This window comes from Ammodytes marinus, assembly GCF_949987685.1.
Source record: "Ammodytes marinus genome assembly, chromosome: 3".
NCBI classification, from domain to species: Eukaryota; Metazoa; Chordata; class Actinopteri; order Uranoscopiformes; family Ammodytidae; genus Ammodytes; species Ammodytes marinus.
In genome coordinates this window covers 29,204,431-29,230,734 of record NC_137232.1, presented here as the reverse complement: position 1 = coordinate 29,230,734, position 26,304 = coordinate 29,204,431, and the positions used below count along the sequence as shown (strand labels likewise).

Sequence of the window (26,304 nt, the reverse complement as noted above, 5' to 3'; positions counted from 1 at the left end):
AAACAGTAATTACAAATCTAAATCAAGATGCCAAAAGACCAATTAAGTTGTCATTGATTATTTTATTTGCAAATGAAAGAGTAATAACTCAGAAGTCGTAAAAATATACATTTTTTTTAACTTGTGATATTTACATGGATTGTTTTCATCAAACGAACAAACACAAAATTCTGTACTGTTTTACAAAACCAAAGAGAAGCCACAGCAAGAAAAAAGACAATGAGTAAAAGAAACCAAGTGTCTTACATTTCCCTTTAGTAACACTGTGCTTAGCGTGTCTGCCCTTGACATTGAAACAATGCAGTCAAGAGAAACAGCCAACCACACAGATCCCACATAGGCCGGTGATGAGCACAGCACACAAAAAAGTGCAAAGTACATGATGATACATGATAAATTTGAAATAAAGAAAAGACAAAAATAAAGCTTCATAAAATTATTCTGTGATTATATTTACAATTGTAGATTTTCTTAAACTTTTTTTTATTTTATAGTTTTATATATTTTTTAAATTTGAGCAGAATACAGTTATGTTACATCAAAGCAAAGCATTCCCTTTCGGTTGCTCAATCTCTTATGACATGCAGGTACCCTTGCTTTCTTTCCTTCTTCAGGTTGACTACAGCCCTGTCCATCTCATCTTCCAAAAAAATCTGAGTACATCACATTCCCCCTATAATGATAGACAAGTCCAAAACCACAAAGTCTGAGCATCACTTTGCCCTTCTCAACAACTTTAATCAGAAATAAAACTGACTAATAGAACATAAAACATTGTGGCTACATGAGGTCCATATACTCCTATCATATAACACAGGATAACCATGAATGATTCCATGTTACTGCACCTTTGAGTGTTGATAATGAGACAATATATAGTGCTAATAGTGCTACTGTTTCAAAAAATGGCATCGGATGTGCTGCTGACACTGAGGTGTGTAAGGACTTTCCACTCCTTCTCTACTTTCTCCTGAAATCAGAAAAGCTCCTTAAAATGCATTTGTTGGAAAAAACACAAGTACATCAGGCCACAAAAGCTGCACACATGAGCAGAGAGATGCAACGCGAGGGCTCATAAACTGGGGAATCTGCCACCTGAGACGTCAGTTGCTGGAAAGCAAATCAAAAAGCTTGGAGGAATTTAACAGCTGGAAGACTTGCGTCCCATCCTACACCTCTAGTGCTACTTTCATCCTTGGTGGAGGGAATTTCAATGGCAAGAGCCCAGAGGCCTGGCTCAATATCAATCCTGTTATACCGTTCCTGATTCCCAACACTACTCGCAGATTCCCTTTTCTCTTGAAAAAGTTATTGAAGCATATGCTATCCAGATTGTAAAAATGCATAGCAGTTTCTAGGTGCATGTGTGTTTTGATACAGTAGCTCTTTCTGTATATCTGTGTGTGTTTGTGGTAGTGTATGTGCATGTGAGCCCTCGTGATGAGGTGTAAGGTCCCTTTCTGTGCTGTATTTAGTATCCTGGTTCCATCAGTCAGTCGTAATACCTCCAGGCATTCGATCCATCAGATTAATTCTGAAAAAGCAGAAATAATAAGGATGGCTGTTTGGGCTTTTATTTGTGCTGACTGTGTGTGTGTTTTGTGGGCAATTGTGTGCATTTGCAACTGTGACATAAAGCACACACCTTTGTTTTCCGTGTGGACCTGAATGTTCCATGTGTACCTGTTTATATGTGTGTGTATCTACAACTTCTACCTGTTTAATTGTGTGTGTGTGTGTGTGTGTGTGTGTGTGTGTGTGCCTTGAGATGCCATCAGTACACCCAGGGCCAATTGCATTCTATGTTAAGAGACGGCAAGAGCAGGGATGGAGCGTACTTTTGGCCTCCAGAGCTAACAATAGTTATGAATTATGGACGTGCTTTGTCTCGAGATACCACCCCCACAAGCAAAAACATGACTGCTGTCCGTGAAGCCAAGTGCAATAGGCATATACTTTAGTCAGTGAAAACCAAAATAAACACTGCCAGTCTGCAGTCATATCAATTCGGATAGAGGTTACTTAGCCTGACTGGATCCCTCTCACTCATTGAATGGCTAACATGAGAATGTGTGGGTGTGGCCCAAGGGCTTATACTGAATATACTGTACATGCACACACCCACACATACACACTCACACACATTCACAAACATGCATGCATGCATGCACCAAGCACGCACACACACCCACACACACACACAGTAGCTTCCCTGCTCAAATATGAACTGCTGTCTCTAGTTGAATATAAAAGGTACCACTATAATTACAGTTAAGTCATGTGAAATCCCGTGCGTGAAGTCAAACCACACGTTCTTTTCAGACAGATGTTTTTCAAAACATTTTAAATTGAGTTGGATCATTGTATGTGAAGCTGCGGTGGTGCCTAACATTTTTAAGGTTGTCCTGAGAGTAAAGGCCATGAAGTAATTAGATAGCAAGGGCATGCTCACCCGATTTCGATGCAATCTGAAATTTAGGCTGAATAGTGTTCCATATTAAAGGACAGAATTCACCAAAATATTCAATGATGTGTCAACTATAAATACTTTTTTAGAGAAATTTGGAAGTGGAATTGTTTGACCCAATGGTGGTGCTTCAGGAAAGGTCACATGGTCAATAAAATCACAATAAGTTATTCTTAGGGGATCAATAAAATCCATACATCTATTGGGAATCTGGCCAGTTTGTATCTTAATTTAGACAAGACACTTTTTTCCAACTCTTGCACTTTCCATTATATATGATACTATTTGTTTCACACTAATACTGAGTACAAAGACATAAATGGTCACATCAGAATGGGGAGCTTCACTTGTTCACACAACATGTGTTAAAAAACCCCACATGGTTTAAATTCACTCTTGGGTCCCATTTGACTATGTGTTAGGGGTATATCTCCTCTCACATACCCTTATTTATTAAATTAAATGACATCATGTGCGTATATCTATCTGTATGTACAATATAAAACAAGACTGATTACAGAATGTACAGTACATGGCCCCATGGCATAGGATTGCTTTCTCACCATGGATAATTCACTCTGTTTGGTGCTCCCTAAGCTCCGTCGGTTATTACTAGGGTAAGTTTGTGAAGTTGTTTCTCTCAGTTTGTTGCTACTGTTGACCCTAAAAGCTGGATGTGAACAGAGACTTACCCACCGGTGTGCTGACGATAAGGACAAAGAACCAAAACCATGAAAGGAAGAGGGATTTCAAAGGCACACTAGATAGGCTACTTGCCCCCGTTTTTCTTTTTTTTAAAGATATTTTCAATCAAACTGCACTGGGTCCGTCTGAGGATACGTCAAATGGGGATTGGCTAATAGAACAGCTCGACCAATAACCAAGCAGGGCCCGGTGATTGAGCGAGACAGCAATCGAGTGCCACTCCATTGTTATGGATCCAAGGGAGAGTACTGACAATGATACCATTCACACCCTATACAATGAAATCCTCTAGAATCATACTGCAGGCTCCCTTCATTCTAGACTTAGTAATTGTGAAATTGAATGTCAAGGTCAAATCTTTGTGCCTTAGCTTGGATATTGACTCAGGAAGCTGAAAAATAACGGGATCCACCATCTTTGTACATCACACATTCATGGTTACAGATTTTGGTTTTGAGTTCAGAAATGTAAAAATAGTAAAAAAAAGAAAAGAAAAAAAAGCAACATTAATAATAACCCATCCTAGGGATTGGTGGCACTTCTTAATATGGATGAATGAACACACACACACAAACAGCTATCTGTCACCCTTTGCAACCTGTTCTGACAGAAGAGACGCAGGAGAATGGAAATAAAAATAAAATAATAACAAGTCCAGCTGGTCTAATAGATGCTTATCCCCTATATTTAAAGTATTGACTCGCTATAGGCCTAATACATACTATTTATTTACTCAGGGAAGATATTCAGTACCAAGAAAAGGATGTCCATAGATGTAGACAGGATGTGGGAGTGTGTGTGTGTGGGGGGGGGGGGGGAGTTCGGGGTAACACGTCCATTGATTAGACTCCACCTGCGAATGCTACATCCTTGTACCTGAAGTTTCCCCTGGTGATTGGTAAAGCAGGTGACCTGTTTGTGAGCACAGCTGAGTCAGTGTCACGATTGACTGTGGCTTCTCAGGGGTTTGTTACAAGAGCATGAAAGACCGAGAGCATTGAGGCAGATGATGCACACGCCGCTCTTTGCACTGTGTCTGTCCACATGGATGGGCACAATCGGCCGAGCCCATGGGAGGAAAGGAAGGGTTTGTGGTTTTTAGAGCAGGTGCTGGAAGCATCAAATCGGTGGTGCAGGGTGACATGATGCCCCCCCCCCCTATTTCCCTCCAAGAGAAACACAATAAAATCAGTCTGTCTTACTCTTTCTTGCAATCTCCTCCTCCTTGTTTGGCCATGTTTGAATCCATCTGGCATTGACAACTGCTGTACGACTCCATCACCTTGCTCGGAGTTCGGATACACTTTACTACCCAGCATTTACGTATTCCCCCTCTTTTTCTCCACTGCATGCCTATCCTAATCCCTTTTGATTTGATAAATAAATAAAATCTCAACAGGGGGGCTCTTTCCACCTTGCTGCACATAAAGTAGTGCTTCCCTGTTCCTTCAGAAGCCAAAACTTAGAATATAAGTTCTGCCTTTAGCTACGAGACACAAACAGGGGTTGCATCTCAGGTCTTGTTTTTTTTCTTTTGTTGTTTTTATGTAATTCAGTATTGGGTGTGTCTTACTTTCCCCCTTTTTAAGTATGCATTCATTAAAAGTACTTTTTGACTTATAGTATTGATTCTTATAATTACATCCATTTAACTAGTTGCATTTTCTTTGCTTATGGAAGAGTCTTAGTCTTTAGGGAGGAGTGTTTAGGGGGCTTGGGGCTGCTATGGGAGATCTCGCATGGCTGCAGGAAGGGGGGTGGGGGGGTTTGGTGGTTGGCTTTCAGTCCTTACACAGTCTGAAAAGCCTTGGTCTGGGCGGGCACCATGAGAGTCGGGGGGGTGGGCGCGGACGTGTTCCTGGAGTTGTATTTGGGAGTGGCTGGAGGCTCGGGGGTCTTGGGGGGCACCACTGAGTTGTAGGCCGGAGGGGACTGTGGGAAGCCCGGGGGCTGTCCGTTCTCCTTGAGGGCGGCTACTGCAGGCGGGCGGGGGCGGTGGCCGCGCTGGGCAGCGCTGTTGTGCACCATGGACTGGGTGGAGGAGGCACCGGAGCGGGAGCTGCCGGAGCGGGATGAGGACAGGGAGTTGGGCTTCACTAGCTTGGCCTTGGGAGCCTCAGCATCTTCCCTGTGGTTAAAAAAAACACATACAGACACCAGAACAATGATGACAAAGGTAAATTTCAAATCCATTTTAAAAAGACTGGAATCTGGTATAATTGTATTCAGTCTAAATCTTCTGGTGTGTTTCTGTGTGATTACTGTAATGTATTTTGTCCTTTGTGTTTGTGTCTGGAAAGTTTTAACAGTTGTTGCTGCATGTCTTGGTCAGGGCTCCCTTGAAAAAGAGAATCTTAATCTCAGTGGGACTTAATCTGGTTAAATAAAGGTTAAACAAATTATATTTTATTTGATTATATCCAGTACTTCTAAACGTAGAAAGGAGGAACCCACACACACAATGAACCGCAAAACAGCACAACATGGCGCTACTCCCTAATACTATTGTAAGAGCCTTTTCACATGGAACAAGTATTATATTGGGAACTTAATGAGATAGCCCCCCAGTCTCTGAGTTTTGGGAAAACACATTTGCATGGAATAATGAAATGTGCGCTGGAATCACTATTTCCCCAGATACAATTGTTGAATGAAAAAGAAAAACTTTGTTGTTGCTTACAATGAAAACTTTCCTTTTATAATTATACTTTTATGAGAGAAGTATACATAGTTTACAAATTAGCACAGAGGAATAGAAACTGCAAAAACAACAAAAACTAAACACAAATTTAAACTGACAAGAGGCATTAATCAGCAAAACTAAAGTATTTGGGGATGCATATGTTCCTTGGATGCTATTGAAATTGGGGAAGATGTTGCAGTTATCATAAATCATTCCAGTCACAAGGTGATATTATCCTATTTATATGCACGGCTTGTGATTCTGTTCATGAAGTCAAAAATAGAAACCTTTAAAACTCTGGTGGCTAAGTGGTACCTTCTCAGACACAACGAAGGAAGCATCAGTGAGGTTGGTTCTAAATCCATACCCAAGAGATGTGAGTCACTATGTGGCCTGCTGCAGCGCATTACAGCAAAGACTCTCAACATGGTATAAAAACGGAAAACACTTTGTCACTTCATCTACATTATTTACTTGAAGATGTCCCCCTCAGTAATGCTGCATTATTCATTGTTACATCAGTATATGCACCTGCACTGAACCCAAATAAATGTTTTTGCTTTTACAAGTGTCATTAGCGGTCTGCCAATGCATGCAGAGCTATAGGGTGACACAGAAGGACAAGTGTGATCCCTCAGCTCTAGATGCCAAACACCCACCCACACACACACACACACACACACACACACACACACACATGCACACTGCACAAATACAAGGGAAGTGTGAAAAGAAAGCTCTTAAAAGATAATCGATGAACACTTGACCTTGAAGTTGTTTTTATTTTTAGACACACACACACAGGCAAGCAGGCAAGCAGCAGTAACACACACAGCCAAGCATACATGGGGCTGTTGCTGTGTCAGTTTGCATTTGACTTGGCCCACTGCAAACTGTGAAAAACAGTTTCGGTTGAACTGATGTTTATGTGGCAACAAATAAGGGTTAATGCACAGCTGTCTGTTAAAATCAGTGCTGTTGCTCAACACAAACCCGTGTTCAGCTGAACAGCAGCTAAAGCAGACACTGCATGAACTAACCTTACTTGTATAACAGAAGCTAAAGGCACGTTAGCACGTAATAATAATAATAGTCTGTGCTGCAAATTATATTCTATGACTCCCCCAGCCATTTGACTAACCTTTTTATGTAATATTTTGAAATTCACTTTTTAAAGCAAGTGCTACTCTGAGTCAGAAAACACTGCTGCATAGAACAACAGATATGTACAGTAATGTTACAGTTTGTACTTTTAATTATTGTGAATATCCATGATTCATATACTATATTGTATATTTGCTAACTAAAATACCAGATTTGTTCCTAAAGCTATAGGTCAATTGCAACATTTACTTTACTTTAAAAAAAATTAATTAAAGTCAATTTCAACTCTGTGGCAGGAAGAAAGGAATATCTACATTATCTTTATTTGTCTGCATTTGTTTTAGGTAGATATATACTGTATAAGCTATATGATACATTTTATCTATCACCTCCTGAGCTTAACAACATACAGTCATATGAAAAAGTTTGGGAACCCCTCTCAGCCTGCATTATAATTGACTCTGCTTTCACAAAAAAAAATATAAAAGTGGTATGTCTTTAATTTACCAGGAACAGCTAAGTACTGGGATGTTTTCCAAACAAAGATTTTTTGAAAAGCAGTATTTGGTTGTATGAAATAAAATAAAATGTGAAAAACTGGCTGTGCAAAAATATGGGTACCCTTGTGGTTTTGTTGATTTTAATGCCTGTAACAGCATGTAAAACTGATGACTTTAAACACAAAGTTGGTTGGATTATGTTGTTAAGCCTTGAACCTCATAGAAATGTCTGTTTAATCATGAGAAAATGTATTTTAGGTGCCTAAATGCAAGTTGCACTTCTCTTTGACTCTCTGCTGAAGTGAGACAGAATGGGATCATCAAAACAGCTCCCAAAAGATCTTAAAAACAAAGATTATTCATTGTCATGGTTTAGGGGAAGGCTACAAGAAGCTTTCCCAAAGGTTTCAATTGTCAATTTCTACTGTAAGGAACGTTGTCAGGGAATGGAAGGACACAGGCACAGTTGCAGTTAAACCCAGGTCTAGCAGACCAAGAAAAGTACAAGAGCGGCATATGCGGCGGATTGTGAGAATGGTTGCACACAACCCAAAGATCACCTCCAAAGACCTGCAAGAACATCTGGCTGCAGATTGTGTATCTTTACATGGTTCAACAATTCAGTGCAATTTGCACCAAAACATCTGTATGGCCGGGTGATGAGAAGGAAGCCCTTTCTGCGCCCACGCCACAGATACAGTTGCATGGAGTATGCAAAAGCTCATTTAGACAAGCCAGCTTCATATAGGAAGAAAATGCTTTGGACTGATGAGACAAAAATTAAGTTATTTGGTCTTTATAAAAAACAGATGTTTTGGTGCAAATTGCGCTGAATTGTTGAATGATGTACAGATACACAATCTGCAGCCAGATGTTCTTGCAGGTCTTTGGAGGTGATCTGTGGGTTGTGTGCAACCATTCTCACAATCCTCCACCTATGTCGCTCCTGTTTTTTTCTTGGTCTGCCATGCCTGGGTTTAACTGCCACTATGCCTGTGTCCTTCCATTTCCTGACAACGTTCCCTACAGTCGAAATTGACAATTGAAACCTTTGGGAAAGCTTCTTGTAGCCTTCCCCTAAACCATGACAATGAACAATCTTTGTTTTTAAGATCTTTTGGGAGCTGTTTTGATGATCCCATTCTGTCTCACTTCAGCAGAGAGTCAAAGAGAAGTGCAACTTGCATTTAGGCACCTAAAATCCATTTTCTCATGATTAAACAGACATTTCTATGAGGTTCAAGGCTTAACAACATAATCCAACCAACTTTGTGTTTAAAGTCATCAGTTTTACATGCTGTTACAGGCATTAAAATCAACAAAACCACAAGGGTACCCATATTTTTGCACAGCCAGTTTTTCACATTTTATTTTATTTCATACAACCAAATAATGCTTTTCAAAAAATCTTTGTTTGGAAAACATCCCAGTACTTAGCTGTTCCTGGTAAATTAAAGACATACCACTTTTATATTTTTTTTGTGAAAGCAGAGTCAATTATAATGCCGGCTGAGAGGGGTTCCCAAACTTTTTCATATGACTGTAACTATGGCAAGTATGGGTGCTGTAGCATCTCCAGCTGCACCATCCCTGGCACCAGGTGGTGGAAGAAGGTTATATTTGTATTGCAGCAAGGTACCTTTTTCCTATGTCATTAAACCACACATGCCTTAGTCTCTGTCACCCGAGTTACCTTATTTATGCATGAGATATATATATATATATGGACACAGCTAATGCAAGGCTTTGCATGTTCCTGCTCAGTTTATATGTTAACTAACTTGTTTTAAACACAATTAAGGTAGAGTTCACAGATGTAAAATATTACATCAAGTCTTTAGGAACTAGAGTAGTAGTGAAGTATATATACAGAACACATCTAGAGGCAGCTGGTTTCTGAGAGGTTTACCTTAATTCAAAAGTGTGTTTAAAAGTCCATTCTAGACTAGTCACAGGCATAAAAGAAACAATGGGAGAAACACACACAAGAGTGTCTGCACTCATAATCCAACACATCTGAAGAATGTTTAAGAATGTAAGCATGCATTTAAACTAGTCAAATAGTACAGGATGAAAGAGTTGAAGCAGTCACAGAAGAAAAGAGGATTAGTTAACCTGATCTCGTTGGGAGTCTCCTCCTCCTCGTACTTCTTCTTCTCCTTCTTCCGGAAGACTAGCCATATGATTAGAATGACAATGAGGACACCGAGGGATATTCCCACCACTGCACCTGCTACCATACCCACATCCCTCACGTCTGTGAAAAAAAAAGAAGTGACGAGTCAGTGACGAGATATGGAACAACTTATATTATTCATAGTACTCATTCCTGATTTTTTTTTATTCACAGCTACTTCTGACCCACACTTCTTTTTTTGTTTTTACTGGAAATATACTTCATCACTTGTGCAAACGATTCCAAATTCCAATTTAACACCGGAACCATCAAGCTGTTTCCTGCTGAGCTTCTAGATGTGAAATGTTCTCTCAACACATGACCCAATGGCCATACTGGGGCCTCTGGTGAAATGTATTAGTGTGACAGTGAAACATAACTGTTGGGAGCATGGGTGGTGACCAGTAGCCACAAATATATAAGTTGAGCGCAGTCCCCATTGAGTTGGAGCACTGGCGGAGAGTGGGGAGGCTGAGGGGGAGGGAGATGGAAAGGCAGGGAGGGGAATAAATGTATTTCCAGCTGCAGTTTGAAACAATAACCATCAATCAGAGTGGCAGTTCGGTGTGAAAGGGGGAACGCTGCACCTCTCCCCTTCTCCTCCCAAAACTCACGCTGCATTGTGACCTCGACGGTGCAGTTTTCCTCCCCCACATCATTGCTTGCCGTGCACCTGTAGACGCCCGTGTTGTCCATGGTGAGATTCCTCAGGGTCACAATCTCTGGGTTCTTGAGATCTGGGGGGGGGGATTCAAAACAGTACAGAATGTAGAATGTAAGAGAAAGTCTGGTGAGACAGTTTGTGTGCTATACGTATGTGTGCCTCTACTGTGTATTGTCTTGCACTGTTGCATGTTTACCCTCACGTCAATGACATTTTGCAGGAAAGGGAGACAGAGCTGAACTGTAGGAGAGAGAGAGAGAGAGAGAGAGAGAGACACTGATGGAGTGTTTACTTTAAGAACGAGGCCCGTCACACTGTGGAGGACTTGAAGAGAGTAGCAGGAGCGTGTCTAAGAGAGCAAAGGAGGAGCCCCAAAAACCCCATGGGATATTTAGTCATCCACCACCAATGACAGCTATGTGATATTACCTTTCACCACCAGCGCCATAAATAATGGCTGCTGACGCCGTGCGTTATCGTCCAATGAAAACTAATTAGACCAAACAGGTGTTGTTTGGTGGAGGTCATTAATTTGAACGTTTTCGTCTGGGCACGTGCCATCGCGGATGCCAGTTGAACACCGGAGGGAAAAAGTGAGACAGAGAGGTTGAGACACCAGGGGCGGTTGTGCCGGGTTTAGAGAATACACAGCCGGGAGAGAAATGTCCTTCTACCATTAGCTTTCTTTCCGCTATAAACTGTCTGACTGTTTACAATTTAGAGGCGGATATGCCTGGTTATGATCCAAGAGGAATGTCAGAATACGCACCATGTGAATGAAGTGTGTGTGTGCCTCAGGGCGACTACGTTGTCAATGTTTTATTTTATTTTTGGAGTACAGAATGTAGATGAAGCTGCCAGTTCAGTCTTGTGTATTACGTTTGATTTTCTCCACTTGACACACAATCCAAAAAAAAACACTTGCGCTGACTTCATGCACGCAGGTACAATTCACTTGAGCCAGGCTGACATTTCAATGTCACAGACTTCTTCATAAGCCTGGATCCTCCTGTTTATATAAATCCTCCCCACAGAGTACAAAAAAAACACAGGGCTGTTTCCTGTTTGATTTGCTGGAAATAATATGTATGTGTATGCATAATGTGGTCTGAGGTAGGACTGGTCTAAAGATAAGAAAGGCATTCAGAATCAGTGGCCTAATTGAGACAATCTGAGCCCATCTAAGTGCCCTTTAGTAAAGCATTGTAAATATTATTCTCCCTCTTATCTGCTCGGGGAGCCGCGGGGAGAATGTTCTGCAGTTGTACTGGTCAGTGTTTAACGAATGTACGAATTTGAAGTCGGGAGGACGTAAAGGAAAGGCGGTGTGCCCTGCAAAACACTTCCTTGGATAAATGCAGCCTATAAAAGTCCCTAGTATGGAAATAAATCCTCATAACATTTCTCTGCAGAGGGCTGGAATGGTGAATCAGCATGTCAGCGTATAGTGCAGGGTTCTTTTCCTTACCTATCAGTGCCAGGTTTGGCAGTTTGCCCAGACTCTTGCCTTTGTCCAGCACTCGCTCCCACTTGTAGCTGATGGGGTCGGAACCGTCGCTGGACTTACAGCTCATCTTGACATCGCTGCCCTCCAGGAGCTTCCCATCCATCCAGCACCTCGGCTTGGAGGGTTTGACTGCAATAACACATGACATTACATTACAATACAGTAATAACAATGTGAAACAAACAGGCAAACCTTTGTTCGTTATATCATTGTTTTGAAGAAATACTGATAATTTAAAATAATGCATTTTTTGTGGTGTACTAACAGAGCAGAGTTCCACAACAATAAAGCAAAGGTAAGGTAGAACAGTAATTAATGCACAAGTCTAACATGTAGCAAAAGATACAGGCCCATATACTAATCTGTAGCACCATCAAAATATTCAATGAAAATGAATGAGAGACTCATTATGTAGTGATACTGTGGACTATGTGATTAAATGGACACAGAGACACATTTCCTTATTCTAAACCTTTATTTCTATTATAAACTAAATCTTAAAAGCTCACACACATATTCTGCGAGCTCATACAATCCATCTGCCATTCATTGTTGTTGGATCGGTTAGCGATGACAAGTCTTTAAGTGTCTAAAATAGCTGTATTATAATTTACAATAGATATAATAGGCATACCACTGAGATAATAATAACTCAAGTTGCTTGTTGAACTGAATAAAGTTGTAATGTTTAACATAGACCACATTATTCACTTTCTTTAAATTTTCTTTATCCATTACTGCTGTCATTTGTAACTATACATACACAGACAAATGAATCGAACAAGCCATCACAGTAATTTTCTTAGAGCTGGAAAAAAATAAAACAGTCCCATAGGATACCGATCAATGTGACCCCAGAGCTGGCTGTGAATGCTGGCGGTAATATGTTCTCCACAGGTCAAAGGTTTTGGTCATAGTCCAGTAGCTTGCGGGCACAGTACAGTATAGCTGCTGCCTGCTGAGCCCTGTACAGCTGCTCTGTTTAAATTCATGCTGCGAGGCTCGGCAAAGCTATACAAGCAGGAAAAATAGCACACTGTTTTCTCCCTCCCATGTGACATATTTTAAGATCAGTGGCGAACTAAATTTAAACAGCCATTTTGTATTTTTGTTAACACTGTCATTTTAGCGATGTCGGCTTTTTGTGTGTTTTCGGCCCTGGTCAGCAAAGTTACAGTGTATGAACTTCTGTAACCGGTACATAAAGCCAGTTAGCTGGTGTGTATATTCCTCCCTTTGTTCGTCTAACTCTACTATTCTCCATTCTCCATCTCCATCCGTCTGTGCAGCTCGCAGCTCTGTCGGGGTCAGTTAGGCCTTACTGCAGCGGGCACAGTTGGAACGCGTATCCTCTGCACACACACACAAAATACAAACACACCTAGATTTTCCCGTACACAAAAACAACACACGTGCACGCTGAAGTCAAAGCTCCGCACATGCAAATCCACACAACTCGGCACACACCAAGAACAGTGCACAGGCACAGACATAAACTCTGGCGTGAGCTCAAGTAAATACGCTCACACACTGTCTCATGCCAAGCCAGCTACCAGCTCGGCTGCCAAGCTATTATCTTAGCGTGGGGAGTGAGAGAAAAATGCAAATGTTGGTCTCTCTCAAAATTGAAAGTGTCACCGCAAAGCTGAGGGCAATTTGTAAAAAATCGAGGCACTAACTCACTGGAATGTCTTTACGGAAGAGCGAGGCGAGTGAGAGCGAGAGGATTAACAGACTGTTCCATTAGAAAACCAATAACCGCGGGTTGAACTAATCTCCCATGATGTTTTAATAAATCGCCTGCTTTTCTGACATTGAGAACGATCTTGCTCCTCCCGCTGGACTTTGTCGCTGGCTTTTGTGGTTGGAGCCGCTCCCCTTTCGCTGTCTGTCCTTCAGAGTCGTTTAGCTATTTGAGATATGCAGGCGGAGACATATATTACCACTGAGCCAGTTTCTAAGCCATTTGTAACCATCTGTATGGTCAGCAAATGGGGTAAAAAAAGGGGATGAAATGTACAATGATGGCTTTGCTGTGGCTTACGAGGCACAAACAGGCTTTCCTTTAGTTGCAAGAGCTAAGACATGACGTAGACAAATCATTCTTATAAGTAGCTTTTCATCAGTCGCTAGATTGATGACTTTTTGACAATGTCATTTTCAAATGCTACATTTCATTTCGGCGTGTCCCTCGAACTCAGAGCAGGGGTCTGTTGTCTTTTTTTCTCTCACAAAGGACTTCAACTTATTCGCCCCCGCTGCAGACATATAAATAACTTAAGCAGATGCCTGTCCATGTCACTGGGACCCTGACATAATCAATCAGTTCTCTGCTTTTCCAGACCGGGCTGTATGTTTTTCTGGTCTCACCTCATCAACAAACCAATCCAAAGGAACCCAAACAGCATGAGACAAAATCAAATCACACTGTCTGAATCAAATTGAATCATTAGATCAGTCAGCATGACGGAGGAAATGTGCCAGGCTAATGATCCAGTGATTAGGTCTGCCTGCGCATGTGTGTGTGAGGGAACTTTGTGTGTGTGTGTGTGTGTGTGTGTGTGTGTGTGTGTATGTATGTACAACTGGGTCTGCTTCTTTTCATAACCTGATGTCTGTTTACCTGAGTAGTGCATATCCAACTGCAACCTAAATGTGTGTGAGTGTGTGTGTATTACAATGTGTTGGACTCACCGAGGACAATGAGGTTGACAGTGCTCCAGTGGTACTTCCCCCCAGTCTTGACTTTGCAGTGGTAGTCCCCAGTGTCGGTCAGCTGCAGGTCACTGATCAGCAGGGAGGCGTCTCCACCCAGGTACTCCCCGGCAAAGGACAGCCGGCTGGCGTCACTGCCCCCAGCATCATTGGTGTACACCTGGCCCCCAAAGAAGGTAATGATCTATATGGGAAGAAAAATTAGGAGATTTAAATTAACATTGATTCTTCTAATCAAGTCAGACAGAGAGAGAGAGAGAGAGAGAGAGAGAGAGAGAGAGAGAGAGAGAGAGAGAGAGAGAGAGAGAGAGAGAGAGAGAGAGAGAGAGAGAGAGAGAGAGAGAGAGAGAGAGAGAGAGAGAGAGAGAGGAGGGGTAGCTGGCGTCTGTCCTCCTATAGTATTTTTTTAGACTAAATCCCAAAGTGACATTCTCCTAATGCCTTCTTTTTCCAAAACAGACGGCAAGATGAAATGTCAATTGTCCCACTGCCACAAGAGATTCTGGAGAATGCTTGCTGTCAAAACCACCTTTTTCTTATACAAGATTTCTGTGATGTCAGTCTTAATGTTATTAAAGCAACCATTAAAAAAGGATTTTATATCACTTAGCAATACTTTTGGTGAACTTAATTTTTATGTTCCAACAGCAATACCCTTGACATATTAGACTGGTAGCCTGCCATTGACACAACATAACTGTAATGTCACATGCAGCTAAAACACATTCATAAAGTCTCACTCTTTCCCTTAGGAAAAAATAAATACCAGCACTCATGTGTGACATCGCTAACAATCACTTTTTAATCAACACTTGGGAAATAATATTTAACAAATGAATGCACTTGTTGAAATGCCAGAATCCTGCCAGTGTTCATTTAGCTGATTGTCTGTGTTTGTGTTTGTTTTCTCCTCATGCTCTTTTTACAAGTCAAATTGAACAAATAAAAATCTATTCTGGTGCTGAGATAAAAGATTAAAATAACCACATTGGCAGTAGTGTGATGTTGGCACTAAAAAATTAAAGGCTAGAGAGATCAATGGGTCAAACCACAAATAGCCAACCAAATAAACAAACATTATTATTTTTGTTTCATGTTGTTTGTGGCATGTGATAATGTAGTCTCTATCTATCTATCTATCTATCTATCTATCTATCTATCTATCTATCTATCTATCTATCTATCTATCTATCTATCTATCTATCTATCTATCTATCTATCTATCTATCTATCTATCTATCTATCTATCTATCTATCTATCTATCTATCTATCTATCTATCTATATTTAAGTTAAGTTAAGTTACTTTATTAGTCAATTGAAATTTGTCTTTTGGCATATCCCCTCTCAAGTTACCACACATTTCGGAGGGGGTCAGAGCACAGTGTCAGGATTAGTACAGCGTCCCTGGAGCAGTTTGGGGTTAAGTGCCTTGCTCAAGGAAAAAATGGTAGAGATGGTGGGCACCGTAGATGTAATACCAGCCACTACTAGTTTTACAATTAACACCCTCCTGTCCGGTGCCGGGGATCGAACCACACCAGGTTACTGGTTGGCCACCTTTCCTCTAGTCACATTTAATGAAGATTACTGGGGGCAGTTAATTTCAACATCAACATAAGAGTAGCCTCTTTTTTTCACATGTGAATTCTAAGTGATTCTCACTCTTGGCGACAACCTCATTAAAATCAATATGAAAAGAACGCATGGATCAAACGAGCGCTTGTTGTAGTCCATTTTTGGAAAATAGTGTAGTTTAACGCTAGTGACTCTCGTCAGCAATACTCGCCGTCGCGCAATGACGTCGGTTAGGAAAAGTGGAGTCAAATTCATTTGAAACAGTGCTGTCTTTTCCTATGTTCGAAAGGAAGCACCTTTCATCTCTCCTTAACCCTGATGACGTTTGGGGTTAAGGCATAGGAAAGGAGGCTTAAAAGTTAGGAGATTTGACTATTCGTAGAGCCCCCACCCCTTTGCTCATTTCTATCCTCTCTATGTTTCTCATTGCCACTCTGTGTCTCTCGCTCTCTCTCCCTCACTCTCTCTCCATGCTCATACACAAACACAAACAAACACAGCTGTCACAGTGGCCTATTACTTAGGGCAAGTGAGAGCCCGCAGATGGGGACTGCTAAATGCCGGTGCCACAGTGCATCAGTGCCTAAGAAACAGGGGCACCTGCTGTGATCACAGGTGAAGACTGGCCATTTACATACACACACACACACACACACACACACACACACACACACACACACACACACACACACACACACACACACACAAACACACATTCACACACACACATTCACAGACCTACACACAAAATAGCTTCTACACAAACATCTGGAGTACAAACGCAAACCGACTTACATTATACTGTACCACAGCTACAGGCACAGAGCTGGCACCTAAACAATATATTTTAGAAAGGACCTACATAGGCACACGTCTGCTGCTTTCATGAACTCTGGACATGTGTTACTTCGATATATATGACTAAACCTAACATGTGTATTTATATTTATGCTCCTGGTTATGTATGGGTGTACTGTGAACACATACTTATGACACACAGAGAGGGAGATAGTAAAGGTGCCAGTGAGGAGAATTTGGTAAAAAGGCCACAGGCTGTGAGTGTTAAAATGAGGTGGATTGCAGTCATGGAGTATCCTGCCTTCTCTAGTTTTTTGAATGGATACGAATTCATTAGATGAAACATTTGGTTAAGTTATTTTTGACTTTACTACATTTTTTTAATTTAACATGTTCTTGAATTTCGAAGGAAGAGAAGTAACAAAACAAGATTAAGTGTAACTAAACCTGAACTCTGCCTATACTGTAGATTTAGTCAAAATATATCATTCTCATTTATATATCTTGTTCCCCTATATATCATATATAATTGTTTAAACAGAATTAAACATGACATGATATTATATTCTCTGATCAAGGGGGTTTTGCTGAGGGATTATTCAACACACATAACACAGAAAACAGTCAAAATTCAAACATACAAAACATTAACTCATATTTTTAATTGATATATATCGACAGATATTCATCTGAATCGTTAATGTATTCATCTGAATAGAAGAGTAAGAACAGAATAGTAAAAGTTTGAAACACTTTCCACTCTATTATTTGTGAATATGAATCAGCTCAGTGGGTTTTTTCCTGGTTATAAATACCAATAATGTGACCATTTGTTGAAAAAAGAACTGCTTTAAACATCTTACTATTATTGTTTTACATTTGTTGGGGGAAATGGCATTCTTCCAAGTCTTTGCCATGGCTGGTGCTTTATGGTATAAACAGTACTTTGAGTTTTTTTGGAGGGTGCCCTGTCCCCAGCCTGTATGTGTCCTTAACACATGTCGCATGTACATTTGCTAACAGAGGCTAAATGTTGACAAGATGCGCTTTCCCTCCCAACACGGCCTTCCAGCAGAACAAAAGAATGATTTATTCATTCAGCCAGAGGCGAAGTCTCTTTCCTGATCAAATTTTCAGACGTTTGATTTTAATTAATGGCGCCTTCAATGTTATCGTCACGTTAAATATTAATCGCAATGTAGCAGCCCACCATCTGAACCATCAAAGCACAAGACACTTGTTTTCCCCTTTTCTTTCCTTCCCTGGACCTTCTGTTCACCCCCCCCCCCCCACACACACACACACAAACAACCTTTTCTTTTCTTCCTCACAGTGCAACGCTTCTCTGAGCTAACCATCACATCAGTGAAAGAACAAACGACTTCAGAGGAGAAAGGAAATCTCTTTCTTCCGACAGGCGGTTTGGCGAGATTTTACGCTCTGTCTGTTATCAGATACTACATTCAATATGGGTGAAGAAAGGCAATGATTCAAAAGCAGTGGAATGATACCAAGGCGTCTCCAGAAGCTGTGAGGCACAACACAAAGTTGAAGCTATTTATAAACCTTCAGCCAGGTGATGCTTTATTTAGGACAGAACGGTGGTGCTACTGAAGATATGATGAAGCCTGTCTAATTTTTCATTTGCGTTGCAGTTCATTTGACAGTAAATTATTTAAAAGTCAGAGAGATGCTTGATCTGCTTGGACATAATTCAATGTCATGATGTGAAGCCCTGCAAATGTAGGAAACAACAAGTAAAATAACTTGCAAAGTAAGCAAGAGCACTTTCGTGTGACAGATCTGCAACGTCGACTGGCTTTACTCCATGAGCTAACATTTTGTAAATGGTGTGCTTTTGCATTAAAATAGTGTGTGTGGGGGCGCCCTTAGCTCAGTTGGTAGGGCGTCCCCCCCCCGGGCCGGGCCCAGCAGCAGACCGGGGTTCGATTCCCGCCCGCGGTCGTTCTCTGCATGTCACTCCCCTCTCTGCCCCATTTCACCTCTGTATCTTAACACTATCAATAAAGCATAAAAATGCCAAAAAAAATAGTGTGTGCGTAGACTCACATCAGTTGTGTGTTGTTGAAAACGTGAAGAATAAAGCATAAATAAGAAGAAATCTTTTTTAGGAGAAACACTGCCGTAATGCTGCTTTATCCGCTAGCTAACTTTGAGTTAGAGATTTCTAGCCAGCTTAAACATTCCAGTTCTTCAGGCCAGTGTTAGCCATGTTACTAACGACCAAGCCAAAAGCCAGTCATTAGACGGAAAGTGACAAAAACAGAGCTAAGACTGTTGTAGAGGTTAGAAACGGTACAGTCACATATGTAAAAAAATTTAAAAGCATGTCAATGTTGCTCTTTTGTTTACGCCCGTCATGCTAAAAAGTTAGGAGCAAAAGGTTAGCGTTACAAAATCAGTTGGGGAACATATTCTGCCTCATGGTTGTTCCTCTGTGAAAGGCACTAAAACTCCAAGTGCCACAGTAACTTTGGGCATTGAGTAAATGTGCAACTATTATGGCTCCTGATCAGCATGACTTACATGGAAGAATGATATAAGATAGATAAAAGAGAGAGAGAGAGAGAGAGAGAGAGAGAAAGAGATGGAAGAGGAAAAGATATACAGTATGTAAGGTAGATTAAGAGAAAATGCAGCAGCAGTTGACAGCTGTGTTTTAGCACAAATGTTCCCATTGTACTTTTGAATGTCCCAAAACAAAGGTCACAAAACCTGTAACTCCAGGATTCAAAGCCATTAAAAGTGTGTTAAGTTGTTCTCATGTTTCTGTTCTGCCTGTAGCTTAAGGTGGACAGAAAATGTTGGCAATGACCAGTTAAAGATGCATTACTATTACTAGTAATAATAACTCATTGTTTAACATTAATAAAATACATTTTTTGAGAACTCGATACAGTGGAAAGACGGGGGTTTAAACAGGAGGAAAATAAAATGTTCTCTCACCACTTTCTGTTTGGAGTGTGCTTTCTGCAGTAGCCACTCGATGTCGAGGATGTTGGACGTGGGGAACTGGGGATGGCATGGTAAGGTGGCATTGTCCCCAACGACCTTCTTCATCTCCGTCTGGGCACCCACTGACAGCAGGCTGAATAGAACTGAGGAGGAGAAAGAGAGAGGTAGGGAGAGGGAGAGAGAGAGAGAGAGAGATAGGGAGGGAGAAATATGTCAAATGGGGATACCAGCTCGATCCAAACTTTAGACAAGAGGCAGATTCTTTGGCGAGGAAGCAAAACCATGCCGATAGAGGAAATTGAGACGGAAAACGCAGCGAGAGATATGACCCAGAATCCCAATCACTATCTGACAGATGCTTTGATACGTAACACACCCGCAGACTGAAGAGAGACGGAGCGTGGATTCATTTTTACAGGAAATGGAGTTTGGCATAGGAGGTCAGACAGAAGTATTATGAATATCCTTTTAGTTAACCCCTTTTGACAAGGGCAGTCAAAGAACACATTCTTATTCACAGCAACAGCTGCGGGGAGTTGGGAGGGGAAAAAGGTACACAGCTTTTGACATCCGAGTAGCTACACTGCCTAAAGAGATACAGTCTAGTGAGTCACTGTTTCCAAATGTTTCAAATCAGCCCTGGCCACTTTCTTATGATCGCGTGTGTCACAAAGAAGACAAAATGGAGGGTTGAGATTTAACACTTTCCACAACTATTGCGAAAAAGGACATACACTCATAACAACACATTATGCCACGGAACTGCACACTCTACTGAGTGAAGAGCTCGTCTTGCAGTAAAAAGTAGCAATCATTCTAAGTGTGCGCACAAGCCAGCGACTTCTGGCATCGAACAAACTGTCAAGGCCTGTGTCTCAGTGGGGGGAGAAGCAAGGCTGATTTATTGGAGGATGCTGGACAGCCCGGGAGGCTTGAGTGGAATTAGTGGAGGCGTCACAGGGGTTTGCTGGAAGCTGATGCTATGAACAGTGTTGGGGTGTGTTTGTGTGTGTGGTTGTGTTTGTCTGCGTGTCTGGAGGGGTGGCACACTGATATTCGACCCTCTCCACCTGGTAGAAAGACTGCACAATAATGCAGAGCTCCACTAGGCTTTACACACTCAATTGTGACGGATATTTTTGGCTCTACAGCATTCAACTAAACTATCTGCCTTTAATTTGGCTAGCGAAGAAGCCCATATTTCCCAGGAATTCTGAGTGCCTGAAATAAAGTTGTCCACCCACCAGATGCTCATTTGGAATCACGCAGGAATGTACACATTGTATCAATATTGTTACATCTTCTTTTCATTAACATGCTGCCGACTAGCTTTGAGCTTTTGCTAAATATTTCCTTGTATTTGCACAGAAAAAAAATATTATTACAGTGTGGGACACCTACTCGCACATAAACTACTTACAATCACAGGTGTGATGTCTGCGGTCGAGTGATTCTACCCAGAGCTACTCAATGAAAAAATGCCTTTGTGCTAAGCAGACACAATCGCATGCTGTCAAATGTTCCACAAGAGGCCAAATGTGGCCTGTGAATGCATCAACACTCACTGGGCGCCTGTCCACTTGCTCCCTGGTCCACCCTCATATGAGCCAACACCCTGTCCCATAAGTGATCTCTTGGCCAATCAAAATGTCAGCTCTGTTGCTGTGAAACCAATGAGTCAGTGCTGACGCTGGACACAAGGGCGCCTAACACAATCCACTCCTTCCAAAAGAGCTTCACCCATATAGATTTTCTGGTTGATTTCAGCATTTTTTAAAAATTCTTCTGTCTCTGTCTTCTGTCAGGAACCAGAGCTCCGAGGCTACTCCCTGTCAATCAAGTTGAACTTTTTCCAATTGGCATTTTCCTGTTGGACAGAGAGAGGCCACTTTATGGTTGACAGAGTGTTTGTGAGCCCGTTTTGGCAGCCCAGGAGCGATGGGACAAATTGCTCAGGTCCTTCTGCTCTGTTGGACCACCTGCTCTCTTCAATTCATTGGTCAGCAGAAAAATAAGGGACACCCCTCCTCACAGAGTAGCTCCTGGACCCTGAAGGTATTCCGGTTTATGACTTTTTAATGCAGCATTTGCAGGCTCATATATCTTGTGGGCTCCCCGTTGATTTAAGCTTGGAAGTCAGAAAAGAGAGAGAGAGAGAGGGAAAGCTTTGCATAGTTAAGAATATTGAAGAGGGAGAAAGGTCACACCATATGTGTGAAGTTGGTTGGACCTAATGGTGCGAGTTAATTCTTGATGGTGGTGTAGGGGTCTGCGGATAGACCTGTGCCCACCATCTTCCCTCAGCTCCTCAGACTCCGCAATCAGTGCTCCCACATTCATAGGCAGCCCTGTGCTGAGTTCAGCACTGTGAAGAAGGACTGATAAGAGCGCCCGGCTTCTTTTCTCACCTTGCACCTCCTGCTTAACTGCCCACTGCTTCAACTGTAGTCTCTGTAACTGTAAAGAGTTTACCTGAAAGACAGATAGCGCCAGGGTGACCGCCGAAAGACACTTGAATTTTTTCACTAGCCAACTTAAATTAACGTCCACAATGAGCAGGGTTAAACTCCATTAATAGGGCATTGCTTTTGTCCAACATGTGCTTCATTGCCCTAACGATGAGGTTTTGAGTGTCATTAATTGAATATATTTCACAGAAGAAACAACACAGCTAATATGCTGTGTCTGTGACCAAAAGAAAATTCTCAAGTCTTGTTGGCTTAGGGTAGACAAATCATATGGGGTATTGACTCGCACACATCCCACTTATGTATGGTCTTCCACGGGGGCTTTTGTGTCTGTGGAATGGATCACACAGCTCTCCCAGAATAAGCCTGGCTTGATATGAGTTTGCTCTTGCAATGGGATTGGCCTCATTCACTGCACAGTGTGCACAGCTGGGACGATTGGACTGCAAGACCCCATCATTTGTGTCAACATTAACTATGAGACACAACATAATTCCTCTCTTTGGCAGCCATGCACACATTATGAACAGTTCTTTTTTTCAGTTTGGGTTTGTGGCTCTTGGCTTTTAAATTGCAGCAAGGTGAGCTAGAAAACAATACAAACTGTGAACCATATAAGCTTGAACCAAGATAACATTCCTGGTCTTGGTGCTGCACAATCACATGTCTTTATGAGATTCCATAAGGACTTGAGAAAGGCCATCTAAATAACCATGGTCATCTTGAGGGAGAGATAAATGTAGAGAGGACTTGTGGTATGGTAGTCGGTGCCATATCCTCCATCCCACTTTCTCTTTTGTGTCTGCTTTTCTTCGTTATGGGCTCAGCTTTGTTGCTTAGTTCAATCTTTACCCACAGAAAGAAAAATGGGAGCAGCGTAGCATAATTAACAAAAGAAATCGGGAGCTAACACCATAGGTTCAGAGGGAGGGCAAGTCTGTGAGAGAGAAAGATATACATTTGACAAAGAAGAGAAAGGGGGGGAGAGAAGAGAGAGAGAGAGAGAGAGAGAGAGAGAGAGAGAGAGAGAGAGAGAGAGAGAGAGAGAGAGAGAGAGAGAGAGAGAGAGAGAGAGAGAGAGAGAGAGAGAGAGAGAGAGAGAGAGAGGCCAGGGTGAAATATGGAGGAACCCATTTCTATGACAAGGCCCTAGGGGGAGTTGTGCTCCAGTAAATCCGCCTTACAGAGCCCTGCAATCTTATTGTGGCCAGTGAGACGGACAGACAGACAAACAAGACAGGCCGGCTGGATCTTTCACACTGCCCAAAGTCAAGCCTCTGTATCCCCTCAGTCAGCAACATCGGCCTGGCTGGGGCCCTTTGCAATGTCCAAAGCATATGACCTCTGGTCCTCAAACACAGCAGATCAGAGAGGGGAGAGGGACAGCAAGAGAAAGATGGAGAGAGTGAGAGGAGGGAAAGGACAGAGCAATGGGTTGAGGGAGAGGTGGAGGGATGGCGCAATGCCTTATTCTGAGCACTCACTGTATAAGTCACTGGTGTGGAGGATGGATTGTACCATCAAAAAGGTGTTTTTTAGACAAAGGTTAGCGGAGGCATAAAAGGAGAAAAAGAGGCAATACTGGTCATTTCCTGCTTTGCGCATTCACGCTGCTTTTCGTGTATACTATATACCTGTATGTGTGCTCATCTAGCCTACATTTTACATATATGCGTGGCTGTTGGTGTATTTGATACTATGCTTTATGGGAACACATGCCCTGTAACAAAGACACTTCCGCTGCAGCCTATCTGCACATCATAGAGTCAAGGGATCTTTTTCGCCGACAGTTAACCATGCCTTAGCACAAAAACCTTTGATATGGACTACAGCTATCATCAAACATCCAGACTAAGAGACATATTTAAGAAATATGTAAAGCCTCACTGCAACAGGCAGCAAATGGAACAATCATCTCCCCAACCCAGCCAATCTCAAAAAGGACTGTTTATCTTCTGTCAATAACAGACTTATCAAGGACAAGGATTACATACAGGAGAAAATAACTTCTGACTATGACCTTCAATTCTCTATACTACAGGTGTTGACTCACAAAAAAAGCAAAAATCTGACATGGCAAAAAAAAATACAATCCCTCCATTCTTATTGCTGACATGCAGCCAGTTTTGAGCTGAGTTGCAGAGAGGAGCGTAGGGCCGTTGAGACATCAGTGAAATACTCCAAGCTCGAGGTGCTGTTTAAAAGGTTGTGTCTACCCCGACCAATAGCACGGCAGTCATTTGTGACCCGAATTGGCTTCTCAAATGCCAAACATATACGCTATAAATACCACAAATGTGGCACAGAGATTCAATGATAGGAATTACATAGCCTACTTCCCTTTTCTGAAATCTTTTGAGTAGTTTTTACTAGGGCCCGACCGACATTGATTTTGGAGTGCCGATGCTGATTATTTTCAGAGAAAAATTACGATTAAATCGGCCGATTAAAAAAATAAATAAATACCCAAAATATATATTGAAAAAATTTACTTTTTTGAACCCTTAAATATATATATATAAATATATATATATATATATATATATATATATATATATATACCTTTTATGATGAACATATGTACAGGAACTTTTTCTTTATTGCAATACGCATTGTCTAAAAAAATAAAGTGTAACAAATATGTCTAAATTCAGACATTATGCATTTTATCTTACTGCATCCATCCCTCTGGACCTCCCTCCCCCCAAACATCAGCATCTCAGACTCGATAAACTCATTTAAAAGTCAACTCAAAACTCACCTCTTTAAGGAAGCATAATGACACCTGACTCCACTTCAAACCTTATTAAAATTTTTTCTGTATTTTGTTTTCTTTTTCTTCATGTATGATTCTCTGTGATGTAAAGTGTCTTTGACTGACCTCCAAAAAAGCACCATATAAATTGTATCAATTATTATTATTAACAGTCAAGTGATGACCAATGCCTCTGCTATTGGTTGCAGGGGGAACTGTCAAGTGTAAATTAATCCAATGTATATACAACACACCTGCTGCTGCTGTAAATAGGTTATAGCATTAATAATTCCGAAATATGTGATAATCGGCCGATATAATCGGCCGGCTGATAAATCGGTCGGGCCCTAGTTTTTACATGCTTCAAACACAAAAAAAGCATCTTCAGATGTCCCAGCAGACAAGAGGCCGCCTCCAGTTGTCGGACGGACCGAGTGCCTACAAAAACAACTCCCGTGCACACACTGTATTCACACAGTCGCAGCTCCCTTTTTTAATTACAGGTTCTTAAGGGGTAAGCCTCTTTAAATGCACCAAGTTATCATGCCCTATTAAAACACATGTTTTGCATATGGCACACTAGTCCCCTTGTAGTCTCAAGGTCCGACTCGTGAATATATTGCCTCTGTGAAAATCAAAGGGGCTGTTTTTTCCCTGACTGGAGGCTGAGTCTTTGAAGGGATAAAATCCCCATAATCCCCCTCGCCTCACACCCAGCGACCGATGCTCCCATCTGCTGACACAGAGGTTCCGTCGGTATTTCACAATGAGGCAAATAGAGTCATTACAGAGGAACGAGTTAAGAACAAATAAAAGCTAACTGCTAATTAGCAATAGATTGGCTCCTAAATTCCATGTGTTGTGCCTTCGTCGAGTGATAATTGTTGCTAGAGTTGTGTCACTACTCCACCATTATTATTACCACATCTTGCCAATTTTGTGTCCCCTGATGGAAAGGAGCTCATCCCACTGACAAGCAGCCCGTGAGTTTTTACTGACGTAGTAGTAACAACCCGTAATGTACCATTTATTGAGGAATGACATCAGCGGGAGACAGCTGAAGTCTGAAAAATAGCTTTAAAAATTAGCTTTAAAGTGGCACCTTTCCATTATCTATAGCTCTGTGAGTGCTACTTGAGGAAATAAGTCATCTAGGGCTTTATAAGAAAACATTTAAAAGTGAGGGCTGCCTTCATCTTTGATGATAGG

At 41.5% G+C, this 26,304-nt stretch overlaps 1 protein-coding gene across 1 annotated transcript in view; it reads right to left on the bottom strand.

The window, feature by feature from the left end:
• Window positions 1–48: 48 nt before the first annotated feature.
• Window positions 49–26,304, bottom strand: part of clmpb (CXADR like membrane protein b) — a 69,113-nt gene continuing 42,857 nt past the window's right edge. The window contains exons 2-7 of the mRNA XM_080054112.1: window positions 19,864–20,015; window positions 14,501–14,705; window positions 11,768–11,935; window positions 10,250–10,372; window positions 9,575–9,716; window positions 49–5,300 (exon numbers count right to left, since the gene is read on the bottom strand). Coding sequence (XP_079910238.1) covers window positions 4,961–5,300; window positions 9,575–9,716; window positions 10,250–10,372; window positions 11,768–11,935; window positions 14,501–14,705; window positions 19,864–20,015 — 1,130 coding nt within the window. The 3' untranslated portion in view covers window positions 49–4,960. The remainder of the gene's footprint in view (window positions 5,301–9,574; window positions 9,717–10,249; window positions 10,373–11,767; window positions 11,936–14,500; window positions 14,706–19,863; window positions 20,016–26,304) is intronic.